General features: G+C 40.8%; 1 protein-coding gene across 2 annotated transcripts in view; it reads right to left on the bottom strand.

Annotated features, from left to right (window-relative positions):
• Window positions 1-520: 520 nt before the first annotated feature.
• The window catches only part of gpc5a (glypican 5a), a 111365-nt gene continuing 91813 nt past the window's right edge, over window positions 521-20072 (bottom strand). For both annotated transcript variants that reach the window (XM_046837331.1, XM_046837332.1), the window contains one exon: window positions 521-1706. In XM_046837331.1, coding sequence (XP_046693287.1) covers window positions 1558-1706 — 149 coding nt within the window. In that variant the 3' untranslated portion in view covers window positions 521-1557. The remainder of the gene's footprint in view (window positions 1707-20072) is intronic.

Below are 20072 nucleotides of genomic sequence, written 5' to 3'. Positions count from 1 at the left end.
CTGATGGCCTCTGCCAGAAAGCTGAAGATGGGTCGTCATTGGGTCTTTCAGCAGGATAATGATCCAAAACATGTGGCAAAATCTACACAAAAGTGGTTCAGCAGTCACAAACTCAAGGTCCTCCCATGGCCATCTCAGTCCCCAGACCTCAACCCAATCGAAAACCTGTGGGGCGAGCTAAAGAGAAGAGTGCATAAGAGAGGACCCAGGACACTGGATGATCTAGAAAGATTGTGCAAAGAAGAATGGTCAAAATCCTCTCTCTGTGTTCTCCAATCTTGTGAAATGTTATAGGAGGAGATTAAGTGCTGTCTTGTTGGCAAAAGGAGGTTGTACAAAGTATTAACATCAGGGGTGCCAATAATTGTGGCACACATGATTTCAAGTTTTTTTTTTCTTTTCTAAATGTGTGATTTTTTTACCACCAAAGTAATGTACTTAAATAAAAGGTTGGATTTTTCTCTTTTTTTGCATTTGGGTTCTATGTTGTTTTAAAAAAAAGGAGAATTTTTAGAAGTCCACGACCACATCTTAAACAGGGGTGCCAATAATTGTGGAGGGCACTGTATATCTGTCTGTACCTCTGTCTCTACCCACATGTCTGTCTGACTACATGCCTACATGTCTGTCTGTCTCTCTGTTTAACTACCTATATGTCTGTCAAAAAGAAAAAGCTTCTTGACTTGACTATATGTATGTCTGTGTTATGTCTATAATGTACAAGTATTACATTTCTGTCTGTCTACCTACCTAACTATATGTCTGTCCACTTACCTATTGTATATGACTGCTTATATGTACTTTTCATTCACCCACCAATATGTCTGGGTCCATAGTTTTGTCTGTCCATGTTTTGTCTGATGTAGTTCTATTTTATGTCTGTTTAACTATCCATATGTCTATCTGTCTACTTACATAAAATGTCTGTCTGCCTATTTATCTTGCACAGTACATTCTGAATGGAAGCAAACTTAAAAGAAAGCTCTGTATTCGTTTGTCTTAATGTCCCTCTTGATCAATCCACCCTTCCCAGCTGTCTGTCTGTCTGTCTGTCTAGACTAAAACGTGTGTACACATTTCAAACCACCTCACTGATTGAATCGAGCTCTGCTTCATCTGTATAGTCATTTTAATACTAATGAATATTTAGACATTAAAGGTCATCCTTAACCTGATTCAAATCTGTGCTCCAGAATGTTCTTTATGTTTCTCCGTGTATTTCCTCCACCTTCCTTTTTTTTCCTTTTCTTGTCAGAAACTCGCGGGTCATTGGCGTGCCCTCGAGCTGTCAATCGTCCTCCCTCAGGAGCATAGCCCCGCCCCCATAATCATCACCTACACCGTTTAAATCTGCCCTCATCTGTATGGAAACACCAGGAACATCTCAGGGTTCACTTTGTTGACTCCAGAACTGAGTAGCATTATAGAGCGAGTGGCAAGAAAAAAAAGTCAGAAAATAAAAATGTGTTACAAGTTCATGGAGAAAAAAAAAAAGATAAGAAAGGAATAAGGTGTCAGAGTCTTTACTGCGTCCAAATTCAGGGGTGTGTTCAGGGGTTACCTCCAGAACATTAGCATTGTGTATACTGTACTGAGAAGTGATACAGCACTTGGGGTGCTCCTGAAGCCCGAAGCCCGGAGTGTGTCTCCAACAGGTTCTGCACGTGAGCTGTGGTGTGGGTTTTCATCAGGCGCCTGATCGCTCGCTAAAAAACATAATAGAGAACACAATGTCATGTTAGTGTATTAGGACAACACCCAAGTGATCTTAACCTCCTACGACCTGGGTGTCCACATACGTGGACATTGTGCACAATGGTGTCTTTATTGTTTTCTGTAGATACAGACCGAGTGTCCACATAAGTGACATCATTTTTTTCCAAGAAGAGCTTCATGTTCAAAGAAAATATATGGTTATTATAATTATTGGTTCTTCCTAACCCCAAATAACTGGAAGACATCTAAAATGCAAGCCAAACCAAAGCTCAGGTCTTAGGAGGTTAAAGTATGTAGAATTCTTAGTAAAGACACTATGGATTTGGGACAGAGCCATTACAAGGGTTAGCAACACTAACTAGCCGTCAATGCTTGCATGTGAGATGCAGTAAAAAATGTTGAAATAATCCCATTCCTGAGGTGTTTATTTTGGACGGCGCCATGCTTTTAATACTGGCTACATACTTTCCCATCTCGGTTGCCAGATGTTTCGAAATGTTTCAGCCAAACAATCACAAAAAAATTAAATATGTCATTTTTTCCCCCCTGACACTGTTTTCGCTCAAGAGCATTCCGCACATTTCTTGGCTGTGGAGAGTTTGAGGTGATTTATCGCAGCTTCAGCAGGGTGTTTAGATATCTTTCGCTGCAAAATAAAAATAAAATAAAAATACTGCCGCCTTGGGAAATTAACACAATATCACAAGATGTTGGATGCTTTCGGCCTACATTATGCTAAACATCTGTTAGCCTGGTTACGTTAATGCTAATCCATGGCTGTTCTGAGTTTTTCAACTACTGTATAATGCTAGCATGTGTGAAGCATTTTTGAAGGTTTATGAGGGACACATGCATGTTCCTTTTGCTTTAATGTCACAAACTAGATCATGTAATGGTATGAAGACCCAAACAAATATATAAATGTCCAGATGTTCCACTTTATTTTCATGAAAAATCCTCCCTCAGCATGAACTGCAGCTTTTCACACACTTGGGATCCAAACAGTTTGTTCCTCCAAACATTCAGCTGAAATGCTTTGCCAAAGAGGTTCTTCCCTAGTTGGAGATTTCTTTGTGATGCAGTTCATCTCAGAGCAGTGACTGGGCAGGTTGTTCCATGATAGATAACATTCCTGACTGTTTGGACTTATGCTTTATTGGTTTGGTATTTAGTCCAGGCTGAATTGCATGGTGTAATGCTGAAGAAAGGAATTGGTTGCCATGTTGGTTTCCTTTCACTTTCTGGAAAAATCTCCAACCTTCTCTGCTCTAAAACAACCTCAAACCATTAAACTTCCACCTCCATGTGTCACTGGGGGGATTGAGGCAGTCTGATCACAGACACCTTTCCTTTTCTACACTTTATTCAAATCATTTACTGTTATATTGTTGTGCTATTGTTTGTTTTTGCCTCAAAAACCATAAAAATACTAAATGTTTTAAAAGTTTTGACAGCCATATTTTAGCTTTCAAGCTAATTTCTCTATATTCGCTATAATACTAGCTTGTTTTTTCTTTACTTTTTGCTACAAGCTAGTTCATGTTTTAGCCTATACTTTTGTTTTAGCATGATGCTGAAAACTAAAAGCTGTGTGTGTGTGTTTGATTCAGTTAGCACTATTGATCCATGTTGTCTCAGAGCTTTTGACAGCCACTTTTGAAAGCATGCTGTGGAAAAAATAAAAATAAAATAAAAATACTGCCGCCTTGGGAAATTAACACAATATCACAAGATGTTGGATGCTTTCGGCCTACATTATGCTAAACATCTGTTAGCCTGGTTACGTTAATGCTAATCCATGGCTGTTCTGAGTTTTTCAACTACTGTATAATGCTAGCATGTGTGAAGCATTTTTGAAGGTTTATGAGGGACACATGCATGTTCCTTTTGCTTTAATGTCACAAACTAGATCATGTAATGGTATGAAGACCCAAACAAATATATAAATGTCCAGATGTTCCACTTTATTTTCATGAAAAATCCTCCCTCAGCATGAACTGCAGCTTTTCACACACTTGGGATCCAAACAGTTTGTTCCTCCAAACATTCAGCTGAAATGCTTTGCCAAAGAGGTTCTTCCCTAGTTGGAGATTTCTTTGTGATGCAGTTCATCTCAGAGCAGTGACTGGGCAGGTTGTTCCATGATAGATAACATTCCTGACTGTTTGGACTTATGCTTTATTGGTTTGGTATTTAGTCCAGGCTGAATTGCATGGTGTAATGCTGAAGAAAGGAATTGGTTGCCATGTTGGTTTCCTTTCACTTTCTGGAAAAATCTCCAACCTTCTCTGCTCTAAAACAACCTCAAACCATTAAACTTCCACCTCCATGTGTCACTGGGGGGATTGAGGCAGTCTGATCACAGACACCTTTCCTTTTCTACACTTTATTCAAATCATTTACTGTTATATTGTTGTGCTATTGTTTGTTTTTGCCTCAAAAACCATAAAAATACTAAATGTTTTAAAAGTTTTGACAGCCATATTTTAGCTTTCAAGCTAATTTCTCTATATTCGCTATAATACTAGCTTGTTTTTTCTTTACTTTTTGCTACAAGCTAGTTCATGTTTTAGCCTATACTTTTGTTTTAGCATGATGCTGAAAACTAAAAGCTGTGTGTGTGTGTGTGTGTTTGATTCAGTTAGCACTATTGATCCATGTTGTCTCAGAGCTTTTGACAGCCACTTTTGAAAGCATGCTGTGGAAAAAAAAAAAATAAAAACGATGGTGGGATAGTCATTCCGCTCCACCTAATCGATCTTTAAGGCCGTTTTTTTTGGATCGGGACACAGCCACCCGAGTCATGATCGAGCGATAAGCAAACGAATAAAGATGAACCGAGCAAGGAGTGAAAGAGAGGTGCGATCACACGGACGAGGTGAAGAACACGAGACAAATCAGATTTCACGCGGTGTCTACAATCATCATTGCCATTCTAGCTAGTTTAATACCTGCTTATATGCTAGCTGTGTTTAAGCTAACAATTACAATGTCCAATGATTGAATACACTGGAATTAAAGGTAGAACCGTTAGCGTCTCGGCTCCATGTCATTTTAGTTTATTATTAACGTATACCGCTGGCTAATACTTGCGCAGTCATGGCTAGCATCGAGCGCTGTGTCGAGCGAAAAAGTGAACAAAAGTGTTCTTGTGCTCATTCGGATCTTAACCCGAAATCTCATTTGCATAACGAATCAAGGTTCTTGTGTTCCTTTCCGAGATTAACCTCTCATTAGCCTTTTTATTAGCAGCTTTCGGTTTGGCGCGCGTTCCCGTTTAGCGTTTCGTCCAGCGGCGTGCCGATATTCTCGATCCCCGGATTAAGCGGCCGCACGCGAGGGGAATACGGCCAATTAATATTCAAATTAGCGCACTAAACAGCAGCTCGTTTCATTTTCCGACGCCAAAATAATGAAGTGCAGAAGGGAAAGGGAACGGAAGGGAATTTCCCACGGAGGGCAATTAAATCTGAATGATATTCTGCACGAGTTGGGCGTGATTACGCTGCAAATCGTAAATAATCATTAGGACAAATTACAGAGCGCCGCGCTGCAATTACACACCCGGCTCTGGTGAGAACATGAAGCATTGTGAAGCCTGATAACAGGGTGTCATAGTGCAACACTAATAACAACAGTGTCATGCACACACAGCTCTATGCACACACACACACACAGACTAGCGGTTTTCATCAATTTTAGCCTTGTACATAGATATAATTTTCATCTTATATATTCAAGGGCTTATTAATAGTAGTAATAGCAGTAGTAGTAATAATACATTCTTCATCTTATAAGTAATCATAGTATTCTTTTTCTACTTCTTCTTATTGTTACTAGTATTTTTATTAATTTTAACAGTAGTAATATTCTGTTTTATTATTAATATTATTACTACTACTACTTCTAAGGTGGAGAAGAGCAGGTATGTGCTGGAGAGAAGGAGAATGAAAGTCAGTAGGAGTAAGACAGAGTACATGTGTGTGAATGAGAGGGGGCAGTGGAGTGGGTGGAGAAGAGTGATAGCAGGAGTGATTTGTGATAGAAGAGTATCTGTGAGAGTGAAAGGAAAGTTTATAGGACTGTGGTGAGACCTGAGATGTTGTATGATTTAAAGAAAGTGGCATTGAGTAAAAGACAGGAGGTGGAGCTGGAGGTAGCAGAGCTGAAGATGTTGAAGTTTTTGTTGGGAGTGACGAGGATGGACAGGATTAGAAATGAGTTTATTAGAGGGACAGCACATGCGTTTGGACATGTGCAGAGGAGGGACATGGGGTATATCTGTAGGAGAATGCTGAGGATGGAGCCACCAGGAAGGAGGAAAAGAGGAAGACCAAGAGGAGGTTTATGGATGTGGTGAGGGAAAACCCCCAATGGGAGTAGTGGTAACGATAGTACTAGCAGTAGGAGCAAAAATAGCAGTAGAAGTAGTGGTAATAATAGTTTTAGCAGTAGCAGCAGCAGCAGTAACAGAAGTTGTTCTCCCCAGGAACTACAAGAGAACATATTTTAGGTGCTAGTCTGCATTATACTCAGCTGTGAAAGTTTTCTTCCTGAGCGTCTCTCGGGTTTTTCACCTCAGACCAGCTTTAGGCTGTAGGCTATAGGCAACAAATATAATAGGTTGTAATGATAGAAAAACCTGAACATATGATGCAGGGCGATCATTTTGCAGATGATGTAGGGTTCAGGCTGTACTGGTTTCTGGAGGCAAAAAAAAACAGTTGAAATACTATGACTGTTAGTTGCTGAGGGATGTCTGTGGAGGTAAATTGGATTCCTGAGAACTGTGGATCAAACTTTAGAAATATTTAGAAAATTATTTCTTGAATTTGGAGTGGATTCAAACTTGAGAACCGTGAACCAAACTCTAGAAATATTAAGATGATTTCTGGACTTGAAATCTAAGCTTCTAATCAAATCTGAACATCACTCAGAACCCGGCACTTGGTCTCCTTTATATATAACTAGGGCAAAGATTGAAGACCTGGTCTGGGTGATGGGGCAGAACACTGCTTAGTAGTGAAGGTTTCTAAGGGAAGTTTTATATATCGAACTCGGCTCACAGTGGGACAGGAAGACTTGAGTGTATTCACACACACACACAGACTAGCGGTTTTCATCAATTTTAGCCTTGTACATAGATATAATTTTCATCTTATATATTCAAGGGCTTATTAATAGTAGTAATAGCAGTAGTAGTAATAATACATTCTTCATCTTATAAGTAATCATAGTATTCTTTTTCTACTTCTTCTTATTGTTACTAGTATTTTTATTAATTTTAACAGTAGTAATATTCTGTTTTATTATTAATATTATTACTACTACTACTTCTAAGGTGGAGAAGAGCAGGTATGTGCTGGAGAGAAGGAGAATGAAAGTCAGTAGGAGTAAGACAGAGTACATGTGTGTGAATGAGAGGGGGGGGCAGTGGAGTGGTGTGGTTGCAGGGAGAAGAGGTGGAGAAGGTGGAGGAGTTCAGGTACCTGGGGTCAACAGTGCAAAGTAATGGAGAGTGTGTTAGAGAAGTAAAGAAAAGAGTGCAGGCAGGGTGGAGTGGGTGGAGAAGAGTGATAGCAGGAGTGATTTGTGATAGAAGAGTATCTGTGAGAGTGAAAGGGAAAGTTTATAGGACTGTGGTGAGACCTGAGATGTTGTATGATTTAAAGAAAGTGGCATTGAGTAAAAGACAGGAGGTGGAGCTGGAGGTAGCAGAGCTGAAGATGTTGAGGTTTTGTTGGGAGTGACGAGGATGGACAGGATTAGAAATGAGTTTATTAGAGGGACAGCACATGCGTTTGGACATGTGCAGAGGAGGGACATGGGGTATATCTGTAGGAGAATGCTGAGGATGGAGCCACCAGGAAGGAGGAAAAGAGGAAGACCAAGAGGAGGTTTATGGATGTGGTGAGGGAAAACCCCCAATGGGAGTAGTGGTAACGATAGTACTAGCAGTAGGAGCAAAAATAGCAGTAGAAGTAGTGGTAATAATAGTTTTAGCAGTAGCAGCAGCAGCAGTAACAGAAGTTGTTCTCCCCAGGAACTACAAGAGAACATATTTTAGGTGCTAGTCTGCATTATACTCAGCTGTGAAAGTTTTCTTCCTGAGCGTCTCTCGGGTTTTTCACCTCAGACCAGCTTTAGGCTGTAGGCTATAGGCAACAAATATAATAGGTTGTAATGATAGAAAAACCTGAACATATGATGCAGGGCGATCATTTTGCAGATGATGTAGGGTTCAGGCTGTACTGGTTTCTGGAGGCAAAAAAAAACAGTTGAAATACTATGACTGTTAGTTGCTGAGGGATGTCTGTGGAGGTAAATTGGATTCCTGAGAACTGTGGATCAAACTTTAGAAATATTTAGAAAATTATTTCTTGAATTTGGAGTGGATTCAAACTTGAGAACCGTGAACCAAACTCTAGAAATATTAAGATGATTTCTGGACTTGAAATCTAAGCTTCTAATCAAATCTGAACATCACTCAGAACCCGGCACTTGGTCTCCTTTATATATAACTAGGGCAAAGATTGAAGACCTGGTCTGGGTGATGGGGCAGAACACTGCTAAGTAGTGAAGGTTTCTGAGGAAGTTTATATATCGAACTCGGCTCACAGTGGGACAGGAAGACTTCGAGTGTATTCACACACACACACACACACACACACACACACACACAGAGAGAGAGAGAGAGAGAGAGAGCAACTGCTTAAAGTAAACAGCCAGAGCCCTTCTCAAGGTGTTTGTGTGTGCGTGTGTGCATGTGTTCGTGTGTGTGTGTGTGTGTGTGTGTGTGTGTGTGTGTGTGTGTGTGTGTGTGTGTGTATATACACACTCAGCAGCAGTGAGAATGTGGCATGAAATGAGTCTCTCTGATATTTAATTAAAGAGGAGGGTGGAGGGAGGGGAAACTCACACCCTTCATCCAATATGGATGAAAAAGAATGTGCAAAAACAGGAAGTGAAAGCAGACCCGGAGATGTCCTGTGTTTATCTTCGCACACTTTTAACTTTTGTGTGAAGTGTGTGGAAAAAATGTGTGTGTGTGTGTGTGTGTGTGTGTGTGTGTGTGTGTGTGTGTGTGTGTCTCCGTCCAGTTTTCCTTGGATATTTACAAGCCACGTGTCCTTAAAGTGTTGTGTTTCACTCTGTGCTCTGTGTGTGTGTGTGTGTGTGTGTGTGTGTGTGTGTGTGTGTGTGTGTGTGGACCAAACAGACATATAAAATCGGTGTAAAAATCTTCAGGGATTTTTTTCCGGGTTCTTTTGATAATTTAAGCTCTTTAACGAAGCACTCGGTTGAAGGTTTCTACCCAGAAACTTCTACACAGCTCCCTGAAAGACACAACTGAAGAACCCTTGAGCGTTTAAAATCTTTGAGGTGTGAACCATTAAAAGAAATTAAAAGCGAATGGGGGGTACCGAGTGTGTGTTAGGATTGTAATGAGTCTCCAAGTGTGAGTCCAGGTGTGAAGCACCTAATTGATCGATTATGACATCAGCAGCAAGCTCTAAACTTTGGTTTCATATAGAACGTTATTTGTGGAGTTTGGATCTAGAAAACACAATGGATTATTATCCCATCCTACACAAAGGGCCTCTTGATACCCCTTGTACTTGAATTTACAAACTTTTAATAAAATCTAGAATCTAGAGCTGTGCACTCTGGACAAGGTAAAAACTCAAACTAGAAAAATTAATGAGATATAAACCAAAAACAGACAACCATTAAAGGAAATTTAAAGTGGGGTGCACATAGCATGTTTTGGGGAATGGAATGAGTGTCCTAGAGTGAGTCTAAGTATGAAGCACCTGATTGGTCAAATATGACATCAGCAAACTCCAAACTTTGGTTTAATCTAAAACCTGTACTTGTACCTGTACTTAAGCTCTAGAAAACCCCGATTCTCTAGATTACACTCCCACCCTACACCAATGGCTTTTGGATAAACCTCAGTTCGCTTTAGTTTACTAATCTGAATATAGAGACTCTTGATAAGATTTTAAATCTAGGGCTCTGCACTCTGGACAAGGTTCAGACAGGATACAGCCCGAAGAACTGTGGATAAAACTGTTTCTGGACTTGGGATCTAGCAGAAGAAGAAAAAAACCTTATCTGAAAACTAGAGCTGTGCACTCTGGACAAGGTCCAAACTCTAAAACTAGGAAAACCTGACCTTCAGACTCCAAAGTTTTGAGATCTGTATTCAACTTCCTCTCTAGAGCTAATGATAATGGCTCCAAACTGATTATTTTCCAGAAAACACTTTCAGATACCTCCCAGTTATTGGTGTTAATCTGGTACATGGTGCTAATTTCCTTGATTATCTGTCAACCCCTATTTAACTGGCAGCCTAACTTCCAGTTTCACTGACTCTGCAAGATGGTGGGCCGCTCTAAAGTGACTGAAAGCCTCCGGCAGCAGGTTGTCCAGATGAAGGCCAAAGGGATGACCCTATTAGCCATAGCAAGACAAGTTGGTCGTTCCAAATCTGTGATTTCAAGAATATTCAATCTTTACAACATCACAATCTCATTTAAGTCCGCCAAGAAGGCTGGTCGTCCACGGAAGACAAATACATGAGAGGACAGGATACTGCAGAGAATCTCAATAGGCAATCATTTCCACACTGCAGCTGGAATTGCTCACCAGTTCAGCACTGAACAGTGTAAGGATCTGTCTCGTCATACAGTGTCTCGACGTTTAAGAGCATTTGGACGGAAAGCCCACTCTGCAGTGACTAAACCTCTCATTAGCAGAAAGAATCAAAAGGCTAGACTAAGCATGTTGTGTGGACAGAGGAGAACTGGTCCAAAGTTCACTTCAGTGATGAAAGCAAGTTTAATTTATTTGGGTCCGATGGGAAACATTATGTTCAGCAACAAACTGGAAAAAGACTGAACCCTAAAGTGTGTAAAGAAGTCAGTGAAAAGTGGAGGAGAAGGTGTCATGGTTTGGGGCATGTTTCCTGCAGCAGGAGTTGGGCCTCTTATACAGCTACATGGCAGAGTGAATGCAAATGTTTATCAGAACCTTCTTCAACAACATATGGTTCCTTCCCTGCGTTCATCACCCAATCAGGCCGCAGTGTTCATGCAGGACAACGCTCCATGTCACACAGCAAAACGGGTAAAGCAGTTCCTTGAAACTGAAAACATTGAAATAATGGCATGGCCTGCCCAGAGTCCTGATCTCAACCCAATAGAGAACCTCTGGAAAATCCTTGGTGACAAAGTTATGGCCAAGAAACCCACTACAGTCACCGAACTGTGGAGGAGACTGGAAGAAGAGTGGACCAAAATCACACCAGAGCAGTGTGAGAGACTAGTGCTGTCCTGTGGCCGCAGATGTGCTGAAGTCATTCAGAGCAGAGGCCTGTACACTTCCTACTAATTGCTGACTGTTGTAACCTTTAGAAAATTTTGTTGTAATCTTTTGCCATGCTACAGTCATTGTTGTTCTCTAATTTTGATCAGTGTGTTTTCTGCAAAATAATGTTGTTGTTTTTTTTAAATGCCTTAGTTATTTTGTGGAAAAGGTGTTCTGGTAGCATGGTATAGACAGGACAAAAACTCCTTCAACTGTTGAGCAGTGAAAATTACATTATTTTAGAATTGTCCAATTGTTTATAAAATGTTCTCTAATTTTGATCGCCAGTGTATGTTAGGATTCTAAGTGCCCAAGTGTAAAGCGCCTGATTAGTCGATTATGACATCATCAGCTGACATTTGGATTTAAAAAAAAGTCCACCATTGTGTCAGTGGAAAGTTTCAACTCTATAAAGTTTCCGAAAAGCCTGAAGTCCAAGAAAAGACTGTAAGGCATAATGTGTGGACGAAGGCTGAAGGTCATGGGGGTCGATCAGGTTGATAAAGTATTGCGAGATCAAGACTTTCTCCAAGAGTTCCTCCAGGCATCATATCTCGCTGTGAGAAAAAAAAAACAATGTGAGAGGCTTGAAGGAGAAGCTGACCAAGCACTCATCTGATACGCTTACAGTTCACGGTGTTTATTCATAATTAATTCGGTTTAACATAAATAAATAAAACGCATTCTCTCCTCTAGATAAGCCACATCTTAGATCGAGATACATCATACAGGGATTTTTCCCTTACTATGCCCTTTTTGTATTTGTAGAGTGCCTGAAGCTGATTGAATATAAAAAGACATTTATGTATTAAAACGAATGTAAAAAATAAAATAAAAACACTTTATTTATAGAGGCATGGCTTAATTTTAAACAGGTAGCAATGTGTGAGGGACAGACACTAATCACTAAGCTAATCAAAGTAAAGTTTTAGAATTAACTATAGCTCTCACTACGAGTGTAATGATGCGTATTCGTACCAAACGTTTCGGTACAGGGCTTTCAGTATTTTCAGTATTTCAGCATTTGTGTACCTTTTTACATGCGGAACATAGTTACAATCTGAGTTCCCTCACAAACGTATTAAGTGGTGGACCGTTTGTTTAGTCTCATTAATATTGTTATTAAACTTGCAAACATACAAAAAAAATGCCAGGGATATAAAATAAAAAGAAACCAAAGTTAGCGCAGTGTAACTGTGGTTACTCGTTCTGTAAAGGAAATACGATTTTCTGTTGCAAAAATACGATTTGTAGTGCGCTATAAAACTTTAGATCTTGTGAAACCGCCGCCACCTCCATTTTCACGACAGTCTGACGATATGGATTCTTTAGCGCTTGCTTCAAGAATTTCTCTTAAAAGGAGAAAATCCGGAAAATTCCGCATATCGAGGGAGCGAATAAATGAAGTATGGAAAGAATGAAGACATTTGTTAAAGTATGCTCAAATAAGTAGAACAGTTCAGTAGATTAGATCTTTATAATAAATGTAGACAACAATCTGATGGTTATCAATCTCGCCCCTGACGTCTTTTCACAGCTCTTTGGTCGTGCCCATGGGGTGGTGAGGTTTGAATGGAAGAGGTTGATTCTGTGGCTGGTGTCTTTCATACACATAACGAGTTGATATTAGGAGAACTTTCCTAAAGGTACAGGACTAATTTGGGTGTGTGGAAGTCTTGCTAATTTGGTACGGGATCAAATACATATTTCACTCAATCACATACAAATGAATTAATAACCTTTCTTTAATGTTTTTAGTTTGATTTTTTATGTCTTCTACCATACAAATTCTAGAATGTTAATTTCTTTGCGAAGGAAGTAAATTAACTAAATAAGCAGGGGATCAAATAATTATTTCCCCACCGTGGCTAACTTACATAAAGATACCTCCACTGATTTATAACAATATCTAACCTAGCTTGGTAGCCAAACAAAGGTAGTCTGTGTTTACACCTAACGCCAGTTTCTGATGGAAGTGTTCTCCAAACCCGCCAGAAATAGTTTCCTCCGCTGGTTTCTGCAGCGTAGTGCGAGAATCCGTCGCAGACGCTGATGCAAGTCCTCATCCACACAGGTGTGTAGAGCGAGTTGAACCTGCCTACCTACAAAATTAGCATACTTCAGTTTTTGAAGCAATCATAGCATATTTTTGCCATAACTCCAACATATGGTATTTGGTTGAAATTGTATGTATATGTATGAGGTGAGGAGGCCTGGGCTGCAGTCAGCTTTCACATTCATCCCAAAGGAGATCAAGTGCCTCCAGGTTTGTAGTAGTGATAAGTCTTTTATGAACGATTCGTTTGTTTAGAACAAGCCATCTCCAAGAGTGATTCTACTGGTGAGTCATTTTTTACTGGACCAGCATGAGCAAAACATCGCAAAATTTCCATAAGTACAGGAAACAGAATTGATGATTCTACCTCTTGACTAGTCGTTCGTTCTTTTATCATGTGACTCCCAGAGATGATACACAGTTTTATTTATATACATATACCGATCAGGCATACCATTATGGCATTATAACATTATGAGTGGTGAAGTCAATAACACTGATTATCTCTTCATCATGGCACCTGTTAGTGTGTGGATTCATTTATTGGGCAGCAAGTAAACAATTTGTCCTTAAAGTTCAGGAAAAATGGGCGAGCGTAAGGATTTGAATAAGTTTCACGAATTGTGATGTCTAGACGTCTGGATCAGAACCTCCAAAACTGCAGCTCTTGTGGGATGTTCCTGGTCTGCAGTGGTCTAAATCTCAAAAGTGCTCCAAGGAAGGAACATCGATGAACCGGCGACAGGGTCGTGGGCGGCCGAGGCTCACTGATGCACGTGGGGAGCGAAGGCTGGTCCGTGTGGTCCAATCCAACAGAGCTCCTGTAGCTCAAACTGCTAAAGAAGTTTAAACTGTTATTGATTGATGGGTCCAGACTGTTTAAGCAGCAAAAGGGTGACAAACACAATATTAGGCAGGTGGTCATAATGTTACGCTGATCGTTGGCAATGGTAAGGATAATGGTGGGACGCACTGTCGTATTGTATCGTGACGTCTGTCAGGAAATCTCACATATATTGAACAATACACCTGAGGTGCCATAAACACAATCAAGCCCGCAATTCGTCCTCACTTATACACACACCAATTACAGCCTGTGGCTACGAGTTTGTTTTCTTACATCCTATTCCATTTACACTTCACAGAAACACATCAGTGTGTTTTTATTCCGTTTCGCCTAATTGACAAAAACACTTATTCAAGCGATTTGTATTTTTCCAAAGAATCCTGACGGCTACTATTTAGCGCTCTGACAGTTGTGCAGAGGTTATGGACGTGACATCGTGCACGCCTTTGTGTGTGTTTTTTTTTAAATCAATTTCCACCTAAACAACGAGACGGCAAAAGGAAACACAGTGGCGTGTCTGATTATGAATCACTCCGGCCTTGTCAGATTTAGCAGACCATTTCACAAAAACAAGGAACACAGCCTTCAGTAAGCTGTGTGTGGTGTTCCCAGGCATGTTGCCACCACCCCACCCCCCTTTTTCTGAGCTGTAATTTATACGTGTCGCTAGCCACGATAGGATCTAAACAGAGTTATTAAAATATTCGGAGCGAGGCTGCGGTTCTCCATCATCTGACATTTCGGACGGAAAAAAAAAAAGGAAAGACAAGAAAGTCTGGCAGCTGCCCAAATACAGCGCCTCGGGCGCCTTCCTTTCTTAAAAGGGTGCAGCGGAGGAGAGTGACGGAGCACGGCATAGCGCAGAAGCTGACCTTCAAGGTGAAGTGCGTGAGGCGTAGACGTGGAAAAGGGCTATGATAAAAGCTGTGCCTTGTGGTGTTTTTAAATGATACTAAATGATTAATGCTACAGGCTAACTAAGATATATAAATTTTTTTTTTTACTAATGTAAGATAGCATCATTTTACGGTTTTCTCTCATCCAGCGAACTGTAAACCGTGGCTCGGATTTAAGGCCGATCTACAAACAGATTTTACAAACACAAAGTCTTTATGAGGACCCGTAAAAGACGTATACAGCCGATTAACTCAGTACCAGGTGCAAAATTAGCTAGCTAGGTTACAAACGGAATTTAAACTATATGAAGTTGAATAAATGATGCAAAGGGATTAAAATCTAGATAAACGGAAGAGGTACGGGGTAATTAACACATTTCCAATTCGGCGGATCGGAGCACTGTGATTTAATTAGCTGAACATATGGACACAGCGTGCGTTAGCTGATAAATAAACACGCGGCGGCGGCGTGGTGAAGGACGTAGCGGCTCATGCAGAAAGGATTCTCGCTCTGGTAGAATCGATGAAAACGAGCGCATGAGGAAAATACCGAAACATATCGCGAGAGGGGTTAGCTAAAATCGAGCAAGCGAAAGAGCTCACGTGGGAGTCAAGTGGTAGCGCTGGAATTCTAACGCTAAGAAAAAATGGGGGGAAATTGTCATCGAAGTGCATTCGCTTAACGTAATTCCAGTTGCATTCTATACATGACAATTGTGTTTATTTATTTATTTACTACATTCTTTTATGCTGTTTTTATTCTTTATTCTACAATTACATTTTTTTATTACGTATTAATATCACTGCAATAGTATATAGTTTACGTGCACCTGACCTTAGGATTGTATGTGCTTCTTTTGAACATTCCACATTTAGTCTCCATTTGCTCTTATAGTATCCTCCAATCTTCTAGGCAGATGATCCACTAGATTTTGTGGAGATTCATTCACCTACAAGGGTGTTAGTGGTCATGCTGGCACAGGCTTCGAGCCTCCTAGTTCAAGTGAGGGGGAAGTTTCATGCTCCTGCACCTGAAGACGTCATATACAATTGTGTGCCTCTAAAATTGTGTTAAGAGTTTGAGGAAGAACCTCATACGTGAGGTGTCCAAATACTTTTGTCACAGTGTATCGATTAGCAGTTTCTTTCTTTTGTACATCGAAAGAAATGTTTTGAGTATTGATCTAAAGGTTAAATTAGCAAGCTAGCAAGCTGTTTGAGTACAGACAAGGAACTAGTTAATAAGAATGCAAACATAGTGTAACCAGGCTAGCATGAGAAAACAAGTACAGTAGCTACGTAGAAAATGATGGTGTTCAGTCATTGGCTAGTGTAAGGATGTAAAAAAAATGATGTAACACTGATACAATGAACGGTTTGATATGTCAAAAGATGATCTGTGTTTAAAATACTATTTTATTTACATTACAATATGCAGTGTTTGCTTGTTTGCATTTCACTTTCTTTTGCTGTAAGCAATGATCTCTGTGATCGATTGCTAATGCCTCGTTCAGCCTGTGTGCGGCGCGTGCAGCTCACGTTCGTCCATTACAACATTGGACGTGACTGAAGCTACATCGTGTCCGTGTCATATTTTCACATTTCCTCTTATACAGGTAAGAACGAGGGTTGTATATTGTGTGAACAAGTCATATATGTGTTTAATACTGTAAGGAACATGCGGGGAGTAAATACTAATGATTGTATTTATGTAAGCGCATTTAGCAGACTAGTGTGAAGTGTTGGCCAGTGTAGCCTGCGTGCTAGCTGTGTAGCACATGGTGGAGCACGTGGATCTAGGTTAACATCGCAGCCACCATTTCTCTGTGTGTCTGTATATGTTTTATATCATAGGGATGAGTTAAACGTTTTATTGTTGAAGTTTAAGAAAAATTGGGTTTAAAGAGTGTTTAATGTGAAGAGGCAAGTTAGTTTATTTGTGTAAGCACAATGCTATTACTGAGGATAAAATGGTGTGTATTCTGGATTAATAATAACTATAAAACAGCATAAATAATATCTATTGTACTGTTTATTGTTCAAAACACTACAGAGTAAAGTTTAATCTATTTTGTTTAAATAATCTTTTATTAAATGTACTTTTTCAAGGTTATTTTTCAATACTGTTTTAAGATGCTGTAAATACATTTTGATATCTACTGTTTTATGAATGTTTAAAAATGAATGCTGTTAACACATTTGGATCTGTGTTTTGGTAACTCATGTTAAAGGTTAACTCAGGTATTTTAGTAAGATAGAGTTATAACTTACCAGCTGATATTTTTCCTAATCGTGAAGTTTCTCAGAGGGACAATATGTCATGCAAAGGGAAAATAACATGTGTAAGTGTGATACTGTGTAAATGTTTTATGCTGTTCATGGTAAATACATTACAACATTGGACGTGACTGAAGCTACATCGTGTCCGTGTTTTATTTTCATATTTCCTCTTATACAGAGGCGTAACATTTGGAGGCACCGCTGGGATTGGTGTGCAGCATGGTCCAGCGTCTACAACAGATGTACCCAGCCGTCACACATCCCTTTTAAACAACCCAGAACATCAGAAAGCAGCTGGCGAACCAGCGACAGTGGTATTCCGATTGTCTTGGGCAGCCTGCATGTGATCTGAGGTATTTCTGCATACCAGGAGAGCTGCTACGACTACCTAAAGATTGAAAGGTACCACTTCACTGCTAGTATATACACACACTCAGTTGGGAAGATGGAGTCGACAGGGTTAGAGGAGTTACAGCTTGAGGTGATAAGGGCGCTGTGTCTGTTGCCGAGAAGGTTTGGTGGAGCTGTGTGACTATCTAATCATTGCGGGAGCAGAGGTCGAACATGCTACCAACAAGGGTCGAACTGCTCTCATCACGCTAATTTCAAACCACATACAGAGAGGAGAGCTAGACGAGCGTGAGGATAAAGGTATGGCTGACTTACTCCATCTTCAAGACAAAATTTCTGAGATCCAGATAGCTGCTAAAGCTGGAACATCAAAACAAGTAGGCGAGCAACAGGATGGGGAGGAAAAAAAAATATTGGAGGGAATTAAGGCCTTGCAGCTTCAGTTGACAAAGGTACAGAAACAGAATGAGAACCATAACCCAGAGACAAAAGAAATTAAAAACATTACCCCAACCAGACATTCACCACAGAGTGTAGTTCACAGTCCTGCACTTCACCCATGGCAAAAGGACTTTAAGATAGCTGGACAAATCGGTGAGCCTGGTCAGAAAGACAAACTGACTTTCTCAAGTTTAGCACGTCAAATTGAACATGGCTTAAGTAAAGGGTTTCCCGAACTGGAGATAGTAGATGCAGTGATAAGAGCGATATCTCCAGGCATGCAACTCCGCAGTTATTTAGAAGGCAAAACCAACCTGACCTTACCCACACTGCGGCGAATACTACGATGTCATTATCAGGAGAAGAGTGCAACCGACCTTTATAAGCAGTTGACCTCAGAGGTGCAGGGTATCAAAGAAACCCCACAGAACTTCTTTATTCGCACTTTCGACCTGAGACAAAAAATCTTGTTCGCTTCACAGGAATCTGAGTCAGGTCTCCAGTATGACCCTGGGTTAGTGCAGAAGATGTTTCTTCACACTGTGTTGACTGGCCTGCAGAACGACAACATCAGGCGGGATCTTCAGCCTTATTTGGAGCAAGCTGACATCTCTGATGAACTGTTGCTTGAGCGAGTGAATACAGCATGTGCTTATGAGACCGAGAGGCAGAACAAGAAAAAACTGTCAGGACAGCAAAGACCTGTTACCATCCATTCAGTCCAGTCCAGCGATGCTCCGGCTGAAAAGAATGAAAATCCACAAACTCAACAAAAGTCTAAGGTTTCCCCAGCTGTTCTTTCCCAGCTTGAGGAGATTAAATCTGAAATGGCTCTGTTGAAAGATCTTAAAGCTGAAGTGTCTCAAATTAGGGAATCCATGCACCAGCCCCAGCACATGCCTAGACAACCACCGCCAGCAGAGGGGGGCGATGGCTCACCAGGACTGCAATTTACAGCTCAGCAGATACAGGGCCCGGCACAGGGATACTGGTTTACTGCGGGCCCCAGACACCGAGGAGGAACTGCTCAGTATCAGCAAAGGTTTTCCCCACAGCCCAGCTTCCCCCTATCAGATCGCGGCCAAAGGAGAAAATGTTTTGGGTGTCAACAAAGTGGAGTCGAGGATTATTGCACACACTGTTACAGGTGTGGCAGTAGCGAGCACTTTCTGGCTGGTTGTCGAGCAAGGGGACGGAGACAGTTTGGAGATGAGTCTTTAAATGGGGGAAGGTCACTCGCACGGGACAGGGAGTGACCAGTAATGCAGTAAGGTCCCAGCAAGGTATGAATTTGGGACAGGGGGGTGAAAGACTAATTCTGAAGCAAGGTGTATCCTGTAAGAAAATGCTTTACTGTTCTACGCCATGTCAAGTTAATAATGGGACAACACACAAGAGAGAATGTCAAGCACTCTCATGTATGACTACAAACACCACTCCAAAGTGGAAAAAGGGGGCTAAAAGGGCGCCATTGGTAGGGGGAAAACACATGGTTGATTGCTTCATCCAAGGCCAAAGGGTTCAGGCTTTGTGGGACTCGGGCTCCCAAGTGACCATAATTGATGAGCTATGGAAAGAAACACACCTGCCAGACACAAAACTAAGAGACATATTAGAAATTCTGGATATAACACAGACTTTTGACATACAGGCAGCAAATGGGGAGAGCATGCCATACACGGGTTGGGTCGAGGTAACTTTTAGATTAGCTTCAGGGGCTGCATCCAACACAGAAGTTATTGTTCCCACACTTGTATTGAAGGGCGGTAAGCTTGTTCAACCCATCATTGGGTCTAATGTGATCAAGATTATCATAGACAGTGAACTGAAACAGTCAAACACCACTGACAGGGAAGGGCTAAGTAGAACAGTAAGGGCAGCCTTCCCAGGGCAAGCAACAGCTTTTGTAAAGCAGGTAGCTGCTGTTGTAGAGCAAGTTAGCACCCCACCAGTGGATGAGTATATAGTCAAAACAAAAAGGGAGAGGATCAACATACCAAAACGCACATCAGTCAGAGTTGAATGTTATGTAAACATGGATTCCCCACATAAAGACAACATACTTCTCTTCGAGCCAGATGTAAACCCCCGCTGGACAGAGGGACTCGAACTA

This window comes from Silurus meridionalis, chromosome 24, assembly GCF_014805685.1.
Source record: "Silurus meridionalis isolate SWU-2019-XX chromosome 24, ASM1480568v1, whole genome shotgun sequence".
Classification (NCBI taxonomy): domain Eukaryota; kingdom Metazoa; phylum Chordata; class Actinopteri; order Siluriformes; family Siluridae; genus Silurus; species Silurus meridionalis.
This window is presented reverse-complemented; position numbering and strand designations above follow the sequence as displayed.